Source organism: Paroedura picta, chromosome 18 (assembly GCF_049243985.1).
Source record: "Paroedura picta isolate Pp20150507F chromosome 18, Ppicta_v3.0, whole genome shotgun sequence".
Taxonomy (NCBI): Eukaryota; Metazoa; Chordata; class Lepidosauria; order Squamata; family Gekkonidae; genus Paroedura; species Paroedura picta.
This window is the reverse complement of record NC_135386.1, coordinates 10,181,659-10,198,835: the sequence shown is the minus strand read 5'-3', so window position 1 is coordinate 10,198,835 and position 17,177 is coordinate 10,181,659. Positions and strand designations below refer to the sequence as shown.

Below are 17,177 nucleotides of genomic sequence, written 5' to 3'. Positions count from 1 at the left end.
TTTCAGCACTGCTGCCAGGCCCAGGAATTCAAAATTAGGCTCCCAGGAAATGGAGTGGTTTTGTTGGTAGCAGCTAGGGGCCCTGTGTGAAATCAACAGGAGAAGCTTTCACAAGACCTATTTCATGCAACTGGTAGAGTCATGGCAAACCCCTAACAATAAAACAAAAGGGTTATGGGAAGGACAGGAGAAGAAGAAGAAGAGTTAGTTCTTATATGCCGCTTTTCTCTACCAGAGGGAGTCTCCAAGTGGCTTACAATCACCTTCCCTTCCTCTCCCCACAACAGACACCTTGTGAGGTGGGTGAGGCTGAGAGAGCTCTGACAGGGCTGCTCAGTTAGAACAGCACTATCAGGGCTGTGATGAGTCCAAGGTCACCCAACTGGCTGCATATGGAGTAGCGGGCAATCAAACCCAGATTAGAAGCCACTGCTCTTAACCACTACACCAAGCTGGCTCTCTAGATTGCATTCAGTACTTTCCTACCAATCTGGGACTAAATTAATTGTGCAGTCCCACCAAGGGGTTCTTTGATCTTCCAGAATAAACATGAGAGGGCATCAAAACAGGTTTATATGAAATACCTATCACCTCTTCGGGCGCCTGGTTTTTTACAAGTGAAACTGATGGGGGAAATATTGCATAACATTGGGTAGAGCTACGGCAGGCTTGATTAAATTGTTCTGGTTTTGGGAAGTAGATCCCTCTGTATATGGGATGGCATTAAAAAAAAAACTCTCTGTGACGTGGATTGTCAGACTGTGGCATGGGAAAAGCAAATTATACAAAGATGTACCACAAGGTCCTTTAATTTCAATTCTAGCAGACTGCCCCTACGCTCTGAGGAAACCATGCCTCAAGCTGATTTTGTCCATCACCCATCCAAGCAAGATAGACAAATTCGCCTGAGTAACCAGCAGAATACAAAATAACGGGGCTAATGCCTTGTCTATTTTCTCTGCATATCTTTAATAGATTTTTAAAAATTGGGAGATTCTGTAATATACTGTTTTGAAAACTCTCAGCGTTTAAAATTCTCCTGTAGAGGATTGACCTGATTTTAACCCTTCATATAATTTTCTTTGGATTTGTATCTCTTGGTCAGTGACTGTGAATAAACAATTGAAGCGCATGGGAGCCTCCAGACGAATGATACACACTTTAGGATGCTTAGAGCTGATCCTGCGTTGAGCAGGGGGTTGGACTAGATGGCCTGTACGGCCCCTTCCAACTCTATGATTCTATGACTAGATGGCCTGTCTGGCCCCTTCCAACTCTATGATTCTATGATTCTATGATTCTATGATTCTATGATTCTATGAATAGACACTAGAGGCTAGTGACATTCCAGACAGGAGAAGGAGGGCTCAGACCCATGTTCCACTGTGCATGTCTATCCAATTAGGGTTGCCAACCTTCAGGCGAGGCCTGGGGATCTCCCACAGTCTGTATGCGGACAACAGTTCCCTGGAGGAGATGGTTGCATTGGAAGTTGAACTGCATGATCTTGTATTCTGCTAAAGTCCCTTCCTCTAAACCTCTAGGAATTTCCCAACCTGGAGCTGGTAACCTGGAGCTGGTAACTCTGCTTTAGGATGCTTTGGGGTGATCCTGCGTTGAGCAGGGGGTTGGACTAGATGGCCTGTGTGGCCCCTTCCAACTCTATGATTCTATGATTCTATCCTGCGTTGAGCAGGGGGTTGGACTAGATGGCCTGTGTGGCCCCTTCCAACTCTATGATTCTATGATTCTATTCAATACACTTTTGTCTGCTCCCTGGCTCAGCAAAATAGAGGCCTGCAGTTGACTTGAGCACAACTGTACAAGGTTGCAGGTTGAGTCACTTGTGTACCCCATGAATGGAGTCCAGGTAGCAAAGGGTGGGAAGGACATTTCCCTGATCTAGCTTTGGTTTTGTGGCAGGTTCTTATGCTCACCCAGGTTCCTACATACCACCTCTCCTGCGATTCGCACCAGAAGGGCGCCCCCTCGGACTCGATTTGTGGTGCCCACTTGGGCTCGGTTTTAGCGTTGCCAAAAGAGGCGCTTGTCTGCAAGGATGGCAGCGTCAGTCAAGCCCAACCCAAAATTAGCTATACCCAAAAACCGGCCCACCTCGGCTGTTAACTCTGGCCGTTGCGCTTGAGGGTAATTGCAGGAAAGCCGTGTTATGACATCCTTGGCTCACGCAACATCAACACTCTTAAAACATCAGTCCCGCGGTGAGTTCCAACACAATTCTATTAAACTATAGGAACTCTGAATGCAAAACTGCCTTCAGAACTTTCCTACCCGTTTCCTCCATCATTTCTGGCATCGCTTAACGCCTGCTGGCATCTCGCCTTCTTGGGGGCACCGGTGTTGATTCTGCCCCAAAGCATGTATGTCTCGGTTAGAATTTGGGCAGCAATCCCAGACCCGAAGGACCGATTATATATCCAATGGGTGAAGCATTTGTAAATTTGCAGGGGGGGGGGGATGAGACCTCAGATTTACATCCCTGTCTGCACAGCACACTCTGGCTTGTTTCTCCGCTGTATTTCTTCGCCGTTTTGCTGAATTAATAAAAGCGATCTGTTGACAAAGAAGAAAGAAAGCTTCCGTGTTGTGTTTTTATTATGCGTTCACCAGTTCATTTGAGCCTGGTGAGTGAGGCTCAAATAACTTTGGGGGTCACACTGTGGGTGATGAGCTACGTACTGTAAAACCAGCACCAGTTTCTAAAATTTGAATCTCTGTATAATTTTCATCAAGCTTTTTTTTTTTTTAACCATGTAAACATGTGAATTCAACTACCTCCAGCGCTATTGCTTACATGCTTACAAGTGCATTTATTGGGATTATGGTGCTGTTTTGGGAGATTCCTTTCTGTGTATGCTGATAAAGCTAAGCGATGCTAGGTTAATCTCGCTTTAAAGGGGAAGTGGGCGGGTGAAGCCAGCTTGGAGACCTGAATGACTTGATCAGTAGATCATCAGAGCATTCCATCCCTTGGTGCTATTTTTGCATGAAACAAATACTAAATTACGAAATGGTTTCTTCTGTCCCCATTTCTTTGCAGGTCTTTGGAGGATCAAGAATATTGAAGAGAGCATCTCATCCCAAGATGTCCATGGAAGCCGGCTTTGTTTTGCTTCTGTTTGTGCTGTTGGCTCAACGCAAGGGTAAGTGGTTGGGCAACTCCATGGAAATGACCTCGTTGTCTCAATAAATAGTTACTTCGGGGCCAGGGCCATGGAGAATTCAGGTGCCTCTTCACAACTTGATCCAGAATGGGACTCTTCGTTTGTTCTCTCCAGATTAGAGAGGAGGCCGCCATCTTTGTTCCTTTGTTTTTGCCTGCTTGTGCCAAGAGCCTCTGGTGATCTTTCCACCTTTAATCAGAGATGTGCTTAATCCGGGCCGCCATAACCTCTATTGGCAGATTAATCAACAGTGTAATGGTACACAACCTGATTAAAGAGTAGTTAAAGTTTTATTTAGGAATTAATATATCTGGTAGGAAAGAGGATAGACAAAGATAGGTTCTTAACTACCTTTCTATCTGAGTGGGAGGCTACAACTAGGGCTGTTCGGACGCTACAACTAGGGCTGTTCGGAGGTGTGGTTCGGACCCTTCAGCGATCGCTGAAGGCCAAGGCTGCCAGCGCTGTGGCACGGAAGGGAAGGGCGGCGTTGGCGCACAGCTCTGGCTGCCTCTGGCTGCGATTGCCAAAGTGTCCGAACTGCATCGGAGTGTTCAGCCCTAGCTACAACTGAGAAGAAGGGGGCAATTACCTTAAGAACCCTGCTGGAAGAGTTTAAGCATGCTAAGGAGCAGAGCACTGGCTGCATAGAGAATAAGTAGCTTTATTGAGAACTGAAACAACTTTGTAAAAAGGGAGAGAGAATCTCAACAGTCTAATCGACTCGTTGACTAATTGACTACTGGACTCTGATTTTATTGTGCTACTTCAGACCAACACAGCTACTCATTTGAATCTAATTGACTAACAGTTCTTCTTCATCTATGTCTCCATTTGAGCCACTGAGGACCCAGGAGGAGATTATCTGAAAAATACCAGGAAGTTCCTGATCTAAATATGCTAACTACACGTCTCCTCTGATGCCCCTTGTATTTTTTATGCATGCTGTTCAATTGTGCACGCTAGATCTTGCATATTCCAACAGCCTCAACTGGTAATAAGTATCAGCAGCTCTGGAAGGAGCTCTCCCAAGTCCTGAGAAGGAAACCTTCTATTTGAGTATTAGCACCTTTCTTTTCCCTTGGGGGAAAACATCTGTAGTAGTAGCATATTCTCCGCTGCCATCTCCCTGCCTCATTTTCTGCTTCTCTGTACCAGTGCCCAGACTGTACTGACCCTTGTTTCTACGGACTTTCCAAAGGTAGCTGTTGTGCTGGATTCCAGGTGACAGCCCTACAGCTGTCTAAAGCTACAATTAAAGCCCTTTCGGTCCTCAGAGAGTTTTAATCAAGAAGCAAAAATGTCAATGCTGATGGAAGCCTTGGAGCAGTGACGGAGGAGAGGTGGAATCAGACCCAAGTGCAAAAGGACAAGGAAATTCACAGCTGGGGCTGAAATTTAACCTGTGATAGGAACAGATGTGTAGAGGAGGGGGCAGTGGAGAGGTTTGGAGATGTGTCCTATGAAACTGACCCTGACCCCATCCCCTCCTTGGTTCTTTTATTTGCTTTCTAAGCAAAATGTCTTGGCCATCAGCTGTTGGGTAAGGTAAATCCCCTAGTGCTGGAAATATTTGCTTCAATTTCCTTCTATGGTGGGCCAGTGACATCATTCCTTCTGTTCTGCACATCTGTGAACCTCCCCCTGAAAGCGGAGTCAGGATTCTCCAGCGAATTTTTATAAGCCAACCATCCCACTTGACAAGGGTCCCATAACCTTGAATTTATTCTCCAGGTCATGTTGATGGTCCCTCAAGTTCAGGGATCAGTTTTCTAGGCAGACTCCACTGGAAGCTACCAAGCTGAACTTGATGAAGTTGTCTAGTGTCTGTCAGTGGTCCCTGGTAGCTGTTGTTTAGAATTATTTTCATGCATAATTACTTTGCGTGTCAAAGATTCATCTAGACCCAAGTGGCGAAACAGTGGCTCTCCAGATATCCATGGACTACAATTCCCATGAACCCCTGCCAGCACATGAGCAATTAATTCCACTGATTAACCATAGATTATATCAGGGGTAGTCAACCTGTGGTCCTCCAGATGTTCATGGACTACAGTTCCCATGAGCCCCTGCCAGCACATGAGCAATTAATTCCACTGATTAACCATAGATTATGGTTAAACGCTGGCAGGGGCTCATGGGGATTGTAGTCCATGGACATCTGGAGGACCACAGGTTGACTACCCCTGCCCTAAAGTGTTCACGACCTAGTCCTCTTCTCCACTTTGTTCTCATAACAAACCACATCACAAAATATACTCCAGACTATTCTCTAAAGACAAGTTAGAGCAGGGGTAGTCAACCTGTGGTCCTCCAGATGTTCATGGACTACAATTCCCATGAGCCCCTGTCAGCAAATGCTGGCAGGGGCTCATCGAATTGTAGTCCATGAACATCTGGAGGACCACAGGTTGTGACTACCCCTGGATCATATGAAGACCTTGCTAGCTTCAGCGGAAGTCTCAGAATTTTCGTTAATTTCTTAAGTTTATGTGCTGTTTGAGGGGCGCCAGAACTTGGCCTGCAGAGAGACTTCACACACACGAGAGAAAAGCTCCTCCATTATTTTGTGCCAAAGAAGAGAACCGTGGTGGGTGTGGCCTTTACAGCCCTGAAAAGCAAGCTGCTACACCTAGGGAAAGTCTCTCTGGTTCAAGATGTTGGAATCTAGGCCTCCTTTAAATTTGGTTGCTCCAGCAAAAAGGACAGCCATGGATATGCTACAGAGGGACCCTGGGAGAATGACCATCTCCAATGGCCCCCTTCAGTCAGTGTTTTCCTTTTTATGGAATGTGACAGGGAACTGGATGCAGACAGAGAGAGTTTTCTTTAGCATTCTCAGATGATCCTTCCACTGGCTAAAATATCAGAAAATATCAGAAAATAAAGATGCTCCAATGCTCTGTCAGTCAAAGAATTTCCGGAGTATGGAAGCTGGAAAATATTTAAAATGGAAAATAGATCCCTATTGGCTCCCCTTTATTTGACGGAATGTGATTTTCATTTCGGAGAGATTTCAAGGTAGCGAGGGTCAGTTGGTGGATTTTAAAATAACAACTTCACTTCAGACGTAGTCCAGTTATTATGCATACCGCAGCAGCAGATTTTAGGCTCAGCATGACAACTAACCTATTAACAATATATCCCTTTTAGATTTTCTACCTCGGGTTCCAAAATGCCCTAGAAGCTTGGCTGTGTTTTGTGGTTGGTGTTACTCAAACAATTTGGGAAAAACAGGCTTATACATATGAACGGTGGGGTCACCTCGCTCTTTTTTGAAGGAACATCAAGTTATGTCCTTCCCTTTCCCCTAAATATCTGATGGTGGCAAGGGGTGGCCAACTGTGGCTCTCCAGATGCCCAGGGACTACAATTCCCATCAGCCCCTGCCAGCACCATGCTTGGACTGAGAATTGCAGTCCATGAAGAGTCACAGCTTGGCCACCCCTGCGTGCAGTCATTGAAGATACGCCAGAAGAGGGAGGAAAGAAAATAAATTAGACTTCATCTTTTCAGATTCATTATCTTGGCCTGTTTTGCTAGTGCTTTTAGGGCCTGCTTTGATGGTTATGAGCTTTTCATTGTCTGCAAAAACACTTAGGTAGTTTGACCCCCCTTCGCCCTCCAGCCCATGCTGTTTATTTATATATTTCATGTTTTCATTTTGTTCCTCTGTAATAACATCATCCAGTTCTACGGCATTCTTTATTGTAGGTCAGGGGTAATCAAACTGCGGCCCTCCAGATGTCCATGGACTACAATTCCCATGAGCCCTTGCCAGCGTTTTCTGGAAGGGGCTCATGGGAATTGTAGTCAATGAACATCTGGAGGACCACAGGCTGACTACCCCTGTTATAGTGGACTTTTATTGCATTGTTTTTACAGTTCTGTAATTCCCCCCGAGTTTCAGCAAGAAAGGCTTGTGATAATTTTTTATAGGCATTTTGTGCTACTGATTGAGTGTTTGCATATATATGGCGCTTTTGCACACATTGAAGGATGCATTTTCAAAGTTAGCTAGCCACTGGATTTTACTGTGTGAAATGGCCAAATCCACTCTCTAATAATTCCTCAAGTGCGCTGAAAGAAGATTATTCCACTGCCAGGTTGTTGTATTTTAACGCTCTTTTTAACATGTTGGCTGGATTGGCTTTACTGCTTATCAATTGGATTTGCAGAATTGCTTTGAAATTATTTAGGCATGCTTTGAAATTTGGGTTTTAGTTCTTCTTTTTGGTATTTATAAGCTGCTTCAAGCAGTTGTTTGGAGCGGTGGAGGATAAATAGCCATATAAATAAAATTAGTTCCCCATGGAGCTGGGAGACGTACGGAAGGCTGAGCCCCAGTCTGTGCTGTCAATGTTCTGCCAAAGTACACTGGCCTCTTTTAGTTCAAACCAGGCACTCCCTGTCTGATATTTCGTTTCTGGGATAGCCTAGATAGGCTTTTATGCCTTACCCAGATTGCACAAAGTTCTTTGCAAAATTACATTTTGCCTCATTAAATCTCTCCCTTTCCCCTCATGGTAATTGAATCAGAGAGTCATGGAAGGGACTTTCCAGGGTCCAGGGGTAGTCAACCTGTGGTCCTCCAGATGTTCATGGACTACAATTCCCATGAGCCCCTGCCAGTGTTCGCTGGCAGGGGCTCATGGGAATTGTAGTCCATGGACATCTGGAGGGCTGCAGGTTGACTACCCCTGTCTTAGACAAACACTGTCAGTCAGAGTAGACCAGAGTGACATGTCGCACCAAATCTGGAGGAGTTAATACAAGGGCCTAACTTGGTATAAGGCAGCTTTATGTGTCCATTATTATTAACTCCTTATTTTTTGTGTCGTGACAGCAATGGCCTCATCCTGCCCTGATCTGGACCCACAACTGAAACTCTGGAACCCTGGGCACGATGAAGATAATTTCGTCAACATCAGCCAGGGCCAAGAGCTCCTGTTAGCTTCCTCTGCCACTGTCCATTCCATCCTCATCACCAATGGAGGTAAGCCAAGTTGTTGATGCCTTGTTCCAAGTCTTCCAGACGATGCTTTTCTCTACCCGAAGGAGTCTCAAAGCGGCTTACAGTTGCCTTCCTTTCATCTCCCCACAACAGACACCCTGTGAGGGAGGTGAGGCTGAGAGAGCTCTGACAAGACTGCTCTAGGAGAACAGCACTAGCAGGGCTGTGACAATATCAAGGCCATCCATCTGGCTGCACGTGGAGGAGCGGGGAATCAAGCCTGGCTCACCAGATTCGAAGCCGCCACTCTTAGTCAACCTGTGGTCCTCCAGATGTCCATGGACTACAATTCCCATGAGCCCCTGCCAGCGTTAGCTAATGCTGGCAGGGGCTCATGGGGATTGTAGTCCATGGACATCTGGAGGACCACAGGTTGACTACCCCTGCATTACACCAAGCTGGCTGTCATTGTTTCTTAGTGCAGAGATCTGATGCCGTACGGACACAGTGTCTCTTAAAAGTGCGGTCCTAAACATCATGATCCCCCTCCTAAGCCTGTTGCATTCAGCGGGAATAGAAAGGAGCCATCATGATTAACATGGTGCTGTCCTTGTACGTGATTATAGACGTAGGTTTTGAAATAAAAACTGGATTTTCAGGGTGTTTCTACCTGTCCTTGAAAGCACCTGCGTAAAAAAAAAGAAAGAAAATCAAACAGGAGCCCAGTGGCCCTTTAAAGACGGACAGCATTTATTTATTCCAGCATAAACTGCTGTGAGTCAGAGCTCCCTTCCTCTTCCTTTCACGCATTTAAGCAGGTGAGCTCTGACTCATGACAGCTTTTGCTGCAAATGTTTGTTTTGCTCGATTGGACTCCTGTTGAATTCTGGTGGAAAAGGCATAGCCTTAGGAAATAGGCAGAGCTTTGCTTTTATTTCCAAAAACATTTTAAACGAACTGGACGGGGTCTTTTTCTTTTCTTTTTTTTAAACGAGAAAGGGCTTGAGATGGGATTTTATGGATTCCAAAGAAATTGGGTCCCTTTTTTGGCCTTTTGAGAAAACACAGAGCCAAGTTGCCGGAAAAAATGCCCCTTGATTTCAGCGCCGCGGTGAGGGTCCTTAGGCCGAGCAAACAAACAAAAATTCCGTGTTTTTTCCCCTCTGTTAGGAAAGCTGACGATTAAAGACAACACAGGCCCCATTGTTCTGCGCACCCGACACATTCGGATAGAAAACGGCGGAGAGATGCATGTTGGGAGCAAAAGCTGTCCTTTTCGGAGTGACCTGACAATCATCCTGTACGGACGGTATGTAATTAAACAGATCCCCCCCCCCCCATAATTTTGAAAATTAGCCCTGTGGAGCCTGCATAATTTTTTTAAAGACATGGAAATATCAGCTCAGGGCCATTGAAAGGGCATTCGGCTCTCCCCTCTCTTGGGAGCTCCCCAAACGACCAGGATCAATTTTCACTCCTTAGAGCGGATGACGGCATCCAGCCGGACGATTACTTCGGCCGGAAGTACATCGGGGTCGGCAGAGGCGGGACTCTTGAGGTCCACGGTGAGAAGAAGCTCTCCTGGACGTTCCTCAACAAGACCTTGAACCCCGGTGGTTTGCAGGAAGGCGGCTACTATTTTGAGCGAAGCTGGGGGCATCGTGGCCTCATTGTCCACGTGATTGACCCGAAGACGGGATCGGTCATCCATTCCGATAGGTGAGTTGTGTCAGGCGTCTTGCGGGGTTTACCCCCTTAGTTTGAGAGTGGGTGCAAAATAAAAGTAAAGGTAACGGTATCCCCTGTGCAAGCACCGAGTCATGTCTGACCCTTGGGGTGACGCCCTCTAGCGTTTTCATGGCAGACTCAATACGGGGTGGTTTGCCAGTGCCTTCCCCAGTCATTACTGTTTACCCCCCAGCAAGCTGGGTACTCATTTTACCGACCTTGGAAGGATGGAAGGCTGAGTCGATCTTGAGCCGGCTGCTGGGATCGAACTCCCAGCCTCATGGGCAGAGCTTTCAGACTGCATGTCTGCTGCCTTGCCACTCTGCGCCACAAGAGGCTCTTAAGAGGGTGCAAAATAAATGTCTGCAAATCCCTGCGTGTTGTTTAGGTTCTCAGAAGCTGAGGGAATAGAATTTTGCATGGCCAACAGTGGAGAAAATCTGGATGAGGTAATGGGAGCTGAGTAGTTCCACGTTCTACGCTCAGGACTTATCCGCTGGCTCCTGAAGAGTTCACTCTTTTCTGTCCAGCGGGATAGTGTAGTGTAGAGCAGGCTTCCTCAGCCAGGCTTTCGTGAAACACTGGGGTTTCTTGGCGGCCTTGGGTTTCTTGATGGCCTTGGAAGGGTTTCCCGATTGGGCGGGAGTTGATTACTTTATACACCTACGCATAAAGTTAAACATTGATCTCCATCTTTGGAAATGTTTAAACAGAGGCTGGAGAGCCATCTGATGGAGAGGCTGATTCTGAGAAGGCTCAAGGGGGTGGCAGGTGACAGTGGATGAGCGATTGGGATGTGAGTGTCCTGCATAGTGCAGGGGGCTGGACTAGATGACCCAGGAGGTCCCTTCCAACTCTATGATTCTATGATTCTAGGTGATATGACCAGGGGATACGCAGATTGTAAAATTCCTTGCTTATATTTTGCTCTGTTAATTTGGACAGCACCAGTGATGCATTTTGCCCTAACATGGAGGCTCCAGGCTTGCCTGATTGCATCAGATCTCAATTGCTAAACAGTGTGAGCTAACCAGGGTTAGTCCTTGGGCGGGTGACCTTGGGCCAGTCTCATCTAGGTCACAGTGTGGGGGCTGTGAGAACAAAGTGGAGAAGAGGACAAGGCGGTGAACACTTTAGGGCAAGGGTAGTCAACCTGTGGTCCTCCAGATGGACTGGGGCTCATGGGAATTGTAATCCATGGACATCTGGAGGACCACAGGTTGACTACCCCTGCTTTAGGGTACTCCTTGGGGAGACCAGCGGAGTATAAATCTCCTGAATGAATAAATGGGTGCTGTGCACCTTGTGCTGCTCCTAAACAGCTCCTCCTCCTTCCACCCATTAGATTCGACACCTACAAACACAAAGGTGAAAGCCTCCGCCTGGTCCGCTACTTGAACGCCGTGGAGGACGGCATGATCTTGTCCGTCGCGGTGAACGACGAAGGATCCCAGAGCCTGGATGATTCAGCGCGGAAAGTGATGACCAAGCTGGGCAGCAAGCATTTCCTCCACCTCGGTTTTAGGTAGGCGCCGGCCGTGCCAGGGCTTTGCACACAGAAGCTGCATTGTATCCTTCCTGTGGCCTCAGTAATTCCACGCACCCGGGAGCACCAAGGCCGTCTGCGCTGCAAAAGTTTCCCTTCGCGCTCCGCGGAGTTTTCAGCAGCTCATTAGATAATTTAAAGAGGAAGGCAAGGACTCTTTTATTATAAGTCCTGAGCATCAGGGCCGGGGGCCAAATTGGAGCTTGAACTGGCAGGCGGAAGGACGTTGGGTGGGGATTCTTGCCGAGTGCCACCCGCCGATCTTTGCCAAAGGAGAAAAAAAGCAGCCGCGTCAGCCTCTTTACCCCGATAGGGCAGCGTGGGTCAGGTGGCCCTCCCTGATGCCTTGTCCTAAAGCTTGTCCTGCCTGTTTGCTGGTTTTGGCAGCCGTGTGGCATGCACAAGGCATTTTCAGGGGAAGCTCCTGGCTCACGTCTGAGACGTTTCCCTTAGAAGCTCTGTAGGGCTGTCTTGCATGGGGCTATAACTTGACATTTCTGTATCCTGGACAGACCTTCAGCATTGCAGTCCTCATCAAGGAGGGCAATTTCAGCTCCACTGCCGTTCAGTACAGCAGGCAGGCAGAAAACAGGGCCGGGCCGGCTCCCATGTGTCTGCCCAGACTGCAAAACGGTTCCTGCCTTGGCCTCATCCAGCCTGGGCAACCAGGTCTGTCTTCCTGCCCTGGCCATCCCCACCCTCCAACCCCCATAAGGACAAGCTGTGGTTGGGGGAACATGTTCATTCAGATCAAACCTCCTCTTTCAAGGAGGCTGACTGGATAGACTCCTGTTCCCTTCCCACCATCAAAGAAAACCTTGGAGGAAACATCTGTAGCAGCACAACCAAATCAAGAGCACCTTTAAGGCCTACAAAGATTTATTCAAGGCGTGAGCTTTCGAGTGCATGCACTCGAAAGCTCACGCCTTGAATCAATCTTTGTGGGTCTTAAAGGTGCTCTCGGGCTCTGATTCTCTTGGAGGAAACAGGTTGTTGGCTTTTTATTCTGGAAGGGACCCTGAGCTTTAAATAGGCAGATAACTAGAATGGGGAAGGGGAGGGGGGGGAGAGAGATCATTGGTGATCATAAAACCTGTCGTCATATTTGCCTTGCCGATGACATTTGCAGAAAGCCGCGTCTAAAGATGGAGCATGTTGTTTCCTTAGTCCTGGTCAAATGTGTATCCGTGGTTTCAAGGGGTTGGGAGCGACTTTTAGTTGCGGGCCTGAGAAATACCAACTGCTATCGAAAGCAGCAATGAACATGTATAACTCTCCCGAGGTTTATTAGAACCACAGCTCTGACTCATACACTTCCAGGACTTGGCAGGGCCTAGGCCCACTCTGAGCCCCTTTAAAAGTCTTTTGCCAGCTAATCAATAATACGGAATCCCCCTATAAATTCCCACCACGACACTCTTTGTACAAAAGGCTTTCATCATTGCAGTGTGTTGCCAAACTGGATCATTTTGAAGGCCAGAATAGAGAAGGCAGCCAAATATTTTCCAGGTTTTTTTTTTTTTATGAGTTCGTTTTACAGAGCTCTGCTTCTGAGTTTTTCACGATCCTGGTCATCCAAACGAGCAAACCGACTAAATTTAATGTGCTTCCTCCCAAGTTTGTATTTTTAAAATCTTATGTCAGGGAGGTATTTACAAGATTTGGTTAAACTGGCATCCAGTTTTGAACAGAAAAAGTACATTGGAAATAGAATTGGGGAAAAACATCTGCCTTTCGATTTATCTTGACTGGGAAGAACCAAGCTGGAAAGATAGACCTAGCTTTATATAAATCGGATATTCTCATGAGTTAATCGGGTTGGAAAACTATGAAATGCACCCTGTCTAAGACAGCACCTGAATGTATGCAGAATAATATGCTAACGTGTTATTTTCACCTTTTAGACACCCCTGGAGTTTCATTACTGTAAAGGGGACCCCTTCTTCTTCAGTTGAGGACCACATAGAATACCAAGGTAATTCTTAGAAATAGAATCTCAAAATTAGGAGATCCATCAGTGCAATCCAAAGAGAGTTTGGATTAAGTCCATTGAATTCAATGGGCTTCAAAGCCAGGTGGGTTAAAGAGGACGGGCTCTAATCCAGAGAACTGGGTTCAGTTCCCCACTGCTCCACATGCAGCCAGCTAGGGGACCTTAGGCCAATCACAGTTCTTTCAGAGCTCTCTCAGCCTCACCTACCTTGCAGTGCAATCCTAAACAGGGTTACGCCCCCCCTAAGCCCATCTGAAGCCACACTGCTTTTCTTTCACATCCAGACTGCCAAACTGTTTCTCTCCAAATGCTGCCAGAAAGCTTTGGATGGCCAGATTCTGAATTTTAGGAAATTCTCCTGCCCTGCAATATTCCTTGAGAGAACCCACACGGAAGCTCTGCAGAAACAGCAGTGGTTTCTTACGTCAGAAGATGGGTACCGCCTGCCATAGGCTTTGGGGATTTGCAGAAAGACATTCTGATGTTCGCTAGCAATAATGGGCAGAGTGAAACTCCTGTTTTCCCTTCTCTCTGGCTGATCTTCACAGTCTTTCCCAGCCGGGAGTAAAGCTCCCATAACGAACATAGGGACCGGTGCCAAGATCTAGCACATGTGTTTGAAATTTTGCAGGTACTTATAAAACGTTCCCTAAACCTCCGCGAAAGACAAAAAGGTCACATTCTTGACAGCCCCTTTCAATTACCCTTGGTAAGCTCTTTGCGCTCTTTTGCAGGATTCAGAGGGTCAGCTGTAGCCAAAGTATTCAAACTATTTCAGGCGGAGAACGGAGAACATTTCAACGTCTCTTCGACCAGTGAGTGGGTTCAAGGTGAGACTTTTTCTTCTTCTTTTTTTATAAATGCTTCTTCGCCAAGAGGGAGAGAATGTATGTGCATCAGCGTCTCAAGGCAGTGCGGAAACTTTTCCTCTCCCTTGCGGACGAGAGGAGATTAAAGCATTACTGGTGGCAACAATCCCACAAAGCAAGGATCGGTTTCCACGAGATGGAACTTGTGAACAGCACCGTTGTACACGATTTGTATGGATTTCCCTTATTTCTGAGCAGGGGCAGACTGGGCATTTAACTCATAGTTCTGATGCTCTGGAGGGACACTGATGGCCACTCTCCAGTGGCTCAGATTGTTTCTGCACTAGGGATATAGTTCAGGTTTGCAGTTTTAAAGGGTTGAACTTTTCGTCTGTTTCCACACTAAAATTTGCTTCTTCAGGCGCAGTCCCGAGTTGCCCCCTCACTTGACAAAGGAAAGGAATCCCCAGGACACTGGATTTCATATTTTCAAATGGGGTTTAATGGGGACTAATTTGGGGCTGCCCAATGTGGAAATGCCTGCAATTGGTTTTTCCCTGTGCCCGCCATTTTTAGTCATTTGGGCATGACCCACGCCTCCTCATTGCCATCTTCCCTCCCTCCCCCATTCTGAAAAATATGCCTTAAAAAAGAGTGATTGTGTTACAACGCTGTTTCTAGGTTTTAAAAAAGGAGTGATTGTGTTACAACGCTGTTTCTAGGTTTTAACATTTTTAAAAATGTTTCTAGGTTTTAAAAACCTAGAATGGGGGAAGGGGAAAGGGCGAAACAGCCCTTTGCAGCTGGGGAAGGAGTTGGGCCGGTACGTCACAGATGCGCCTGCCCAGCTCCTTCCCCAGCTGAGAAGCAGGGAGGCTGGGGCGGGAGGGGGCTGGCGGAGAGGCCTCCCCTTCTACAGCCCCTTCCAGCCTGCAGTGCCCATTGCATTTAAAAGTGCAATGGGCTTTATTTATAGTAGTAAATAATTCGATAGTTTGAGTTGCTTGTTACCTGAAAGAATGCATCCTTCTGTTTATCCCAAACCTATGGCCAGTCATTTTAATTGTCTGTTTCTAAGCTTTGCGAGCGAGAACCAATAATTTCTTTGTGTTGACTCCCTGTACCATTCATCATTGGTACAGAGCCAGTTTGGTGTGGAAGCCAGCTTGGTGCAGTGGTTAGGAGTGCGGACGTCTAATCTGGCGGGCCAGGTTTGATTCCCCGCTCCTCCACGTGCAGCCAGCTGGGTGACCTTGGGCCCGCCACGGCACTGATAAAGCTGTTCTGACCGAATAGTAATCTCAGGGCTCTCTCAGCCCCACCCACCTTTCAGGGTGTCTGTTGTGGGGAGAGGAAAGGGAAGGGGATTGTAAGCCGCTTTGAGACTCCTTCAGGTAGAGAAAAGCGGCATATAAGAACCAACTCTTATTTTTCTTCTTCCTTCTTCCTTCTTTCTTTCTTCTTCATGGTATCAACTTCCAGAGGATCCCTGTTCCCCACACCTACTCCCAATTATCATTCTTCTAAACTTTTTAAAAAGCCTCACAATGACTTTTTCCTTTCTCAGGAAGACAGTTCGTCTCCTTTTGATAACTCTTTTCTTTATCGGCCTCCACCTTTTCGCTGTCTTTGCACCAGGCTGACTTGAGCTGCTTCCTTACATTCTAAATCAACATAATAATTTTTGTAAATAATTGTTTGCTTAGGGTAGCTGTGTCGGATGGAGAGCCTGGGGAAAACAAAACAGTTAAAGGTTTTATAGCAGCAGAGGAGATAGGATGCTTAGGGCTGATCCTGCGTAGAGCAGGGGGTTGGACTAGATGGCCTGTATGGCCCCTTCCAATTCTATGATTCTAGGATTCTATGAACATTGATCAGGGGGTTGGACTAGAGGGCCTGTATGGCCCCTTCCAACTCTATGATTCTGTGATTCTATGAACATTGATCAGGGGGTTGGACTAGAGGGCCTGTATGGCCCCTTCCAACTCTATGATTCTGTCATTCTATGAACATTGATCAGGGGGTTGGACTAGATGGCCTGTATGGCCCCTTCCAATTCTATGATTCTGTGATTCTATGAACATTGATCAGGGGGTTGGACTAGAGGGCCTGTATGGCCCCTTCCAACTCTATGATTCTATGATTCTATGATTCTATGATTCTATGATTCTATGATTCTATGATTCTATGATTCTATGATTCTATGATTCTATGATTCTATGAACATTGAGCAGGGGGTTGGACTAGATGGCCTGTATGGCCCCTTCCAACTCTATGATTCTATGATTCTATGAGCAGGGGGTTGGACTAGATGGCCTGTATGGCCCCTTCCAACTCTATGATTCTAACATGGCCTTCCCATGGCCGTGTTTCTGCAGAGTGCCCTTTAGCTATGCCCTGGAGTGCTGCTCACTTAAAAGAAAGGGCATCTTAGTTTAAGCCTGACCTGCTGTTAGACCAGATTTCTATTGTGAATCTAAGTGGAGCAGCCTTTGAACCCCACCATCCTTCACCTCCTCGTCCCGGGCAACGCGTCCTTTCCGACAAAAATAGCAGCTGACAGACCTACAGGGAAACCAGCAAGCGGGCTGTCGCCAAAAGCCATGTGGTCGTGACTTGTGTGAGAGGCAACCGCCTGTTGCTTTGGTGTTGCCCAGAATGCTTACAGTTGTTATTTCCAAAATAACTGACCCCCTCCTCCCCCGGTAATGGCCTTTTCCAGATGTCGTGTGGACAAAGTGGTTTGAGAAGCCCGAAAAGGCAAAATCCAAAGGCGGAGAAAGACTCTTAGACTTCAAAGCGGCTTACCCAGAAGTCTGCGACCACCCTGTTGACATCCAGGTAGGACGGACACCGTGAGCTGCTTTGTCTTCCTACAGCCATTTTCACGCACTCCATTCTGGGAATTTTGTATTAAGCTGGCAGCTGGAAAATAAAAATGAAAACTGATTTGAAGACCAGC

General features: G+C 46.8%; 1 protein-coding gene across 3 annotated transcripts in view; it reads left to right on the top strand.

Annotated features, from left to right (window-relative positions):
- The window catches only part of CEMIP (cell migration inducing hyaluronidase 1), a 147,253-nt gene that overhangs the window by 81,520 nt on the left and 48,556 nt on the right, over positions 1-17,177 (top strand). For 2 of the 3 annotated variants that reach the window (XM_077318047.1, XM_077318046.1), the window contains exons 2-9: positions 3,062-3,164; positions 8,032-8,181; positions 9,310-9,448; positions 9,622-9,858; positions 11,213-11,392; positions 13,318-13,388; positions 14,141-14,236; positions 16,938-17,056. In XM_077318047.1, the coding sequence (XP_077174162.1) occupies positions 3,107-3,164; positions 8,032-8,181; positions 9,310-9,448; positions 9,622-9,858; positions 11,213-11,392; positions 13,318-13,388; positions 14,141-14,236; positions 16,938-17,056 (1,050 nt within the window). In that variant the 5' untranslated portion in view covers positions 3,062-3,106. Of the gene's footprint in view, positions 1-1,258; positions 3,165-8,031; positions 8,182-9,309; positions 9,449-9,621; positions 9,859-11,212; positions 11,393-13,317; positions 13,389-14,140; positions 14,237-16,937; positions 17,057-17,177 lie in introns of those variants that run through there. The other variant, XM_077318045.1, reaches the window with a different exon arrangement.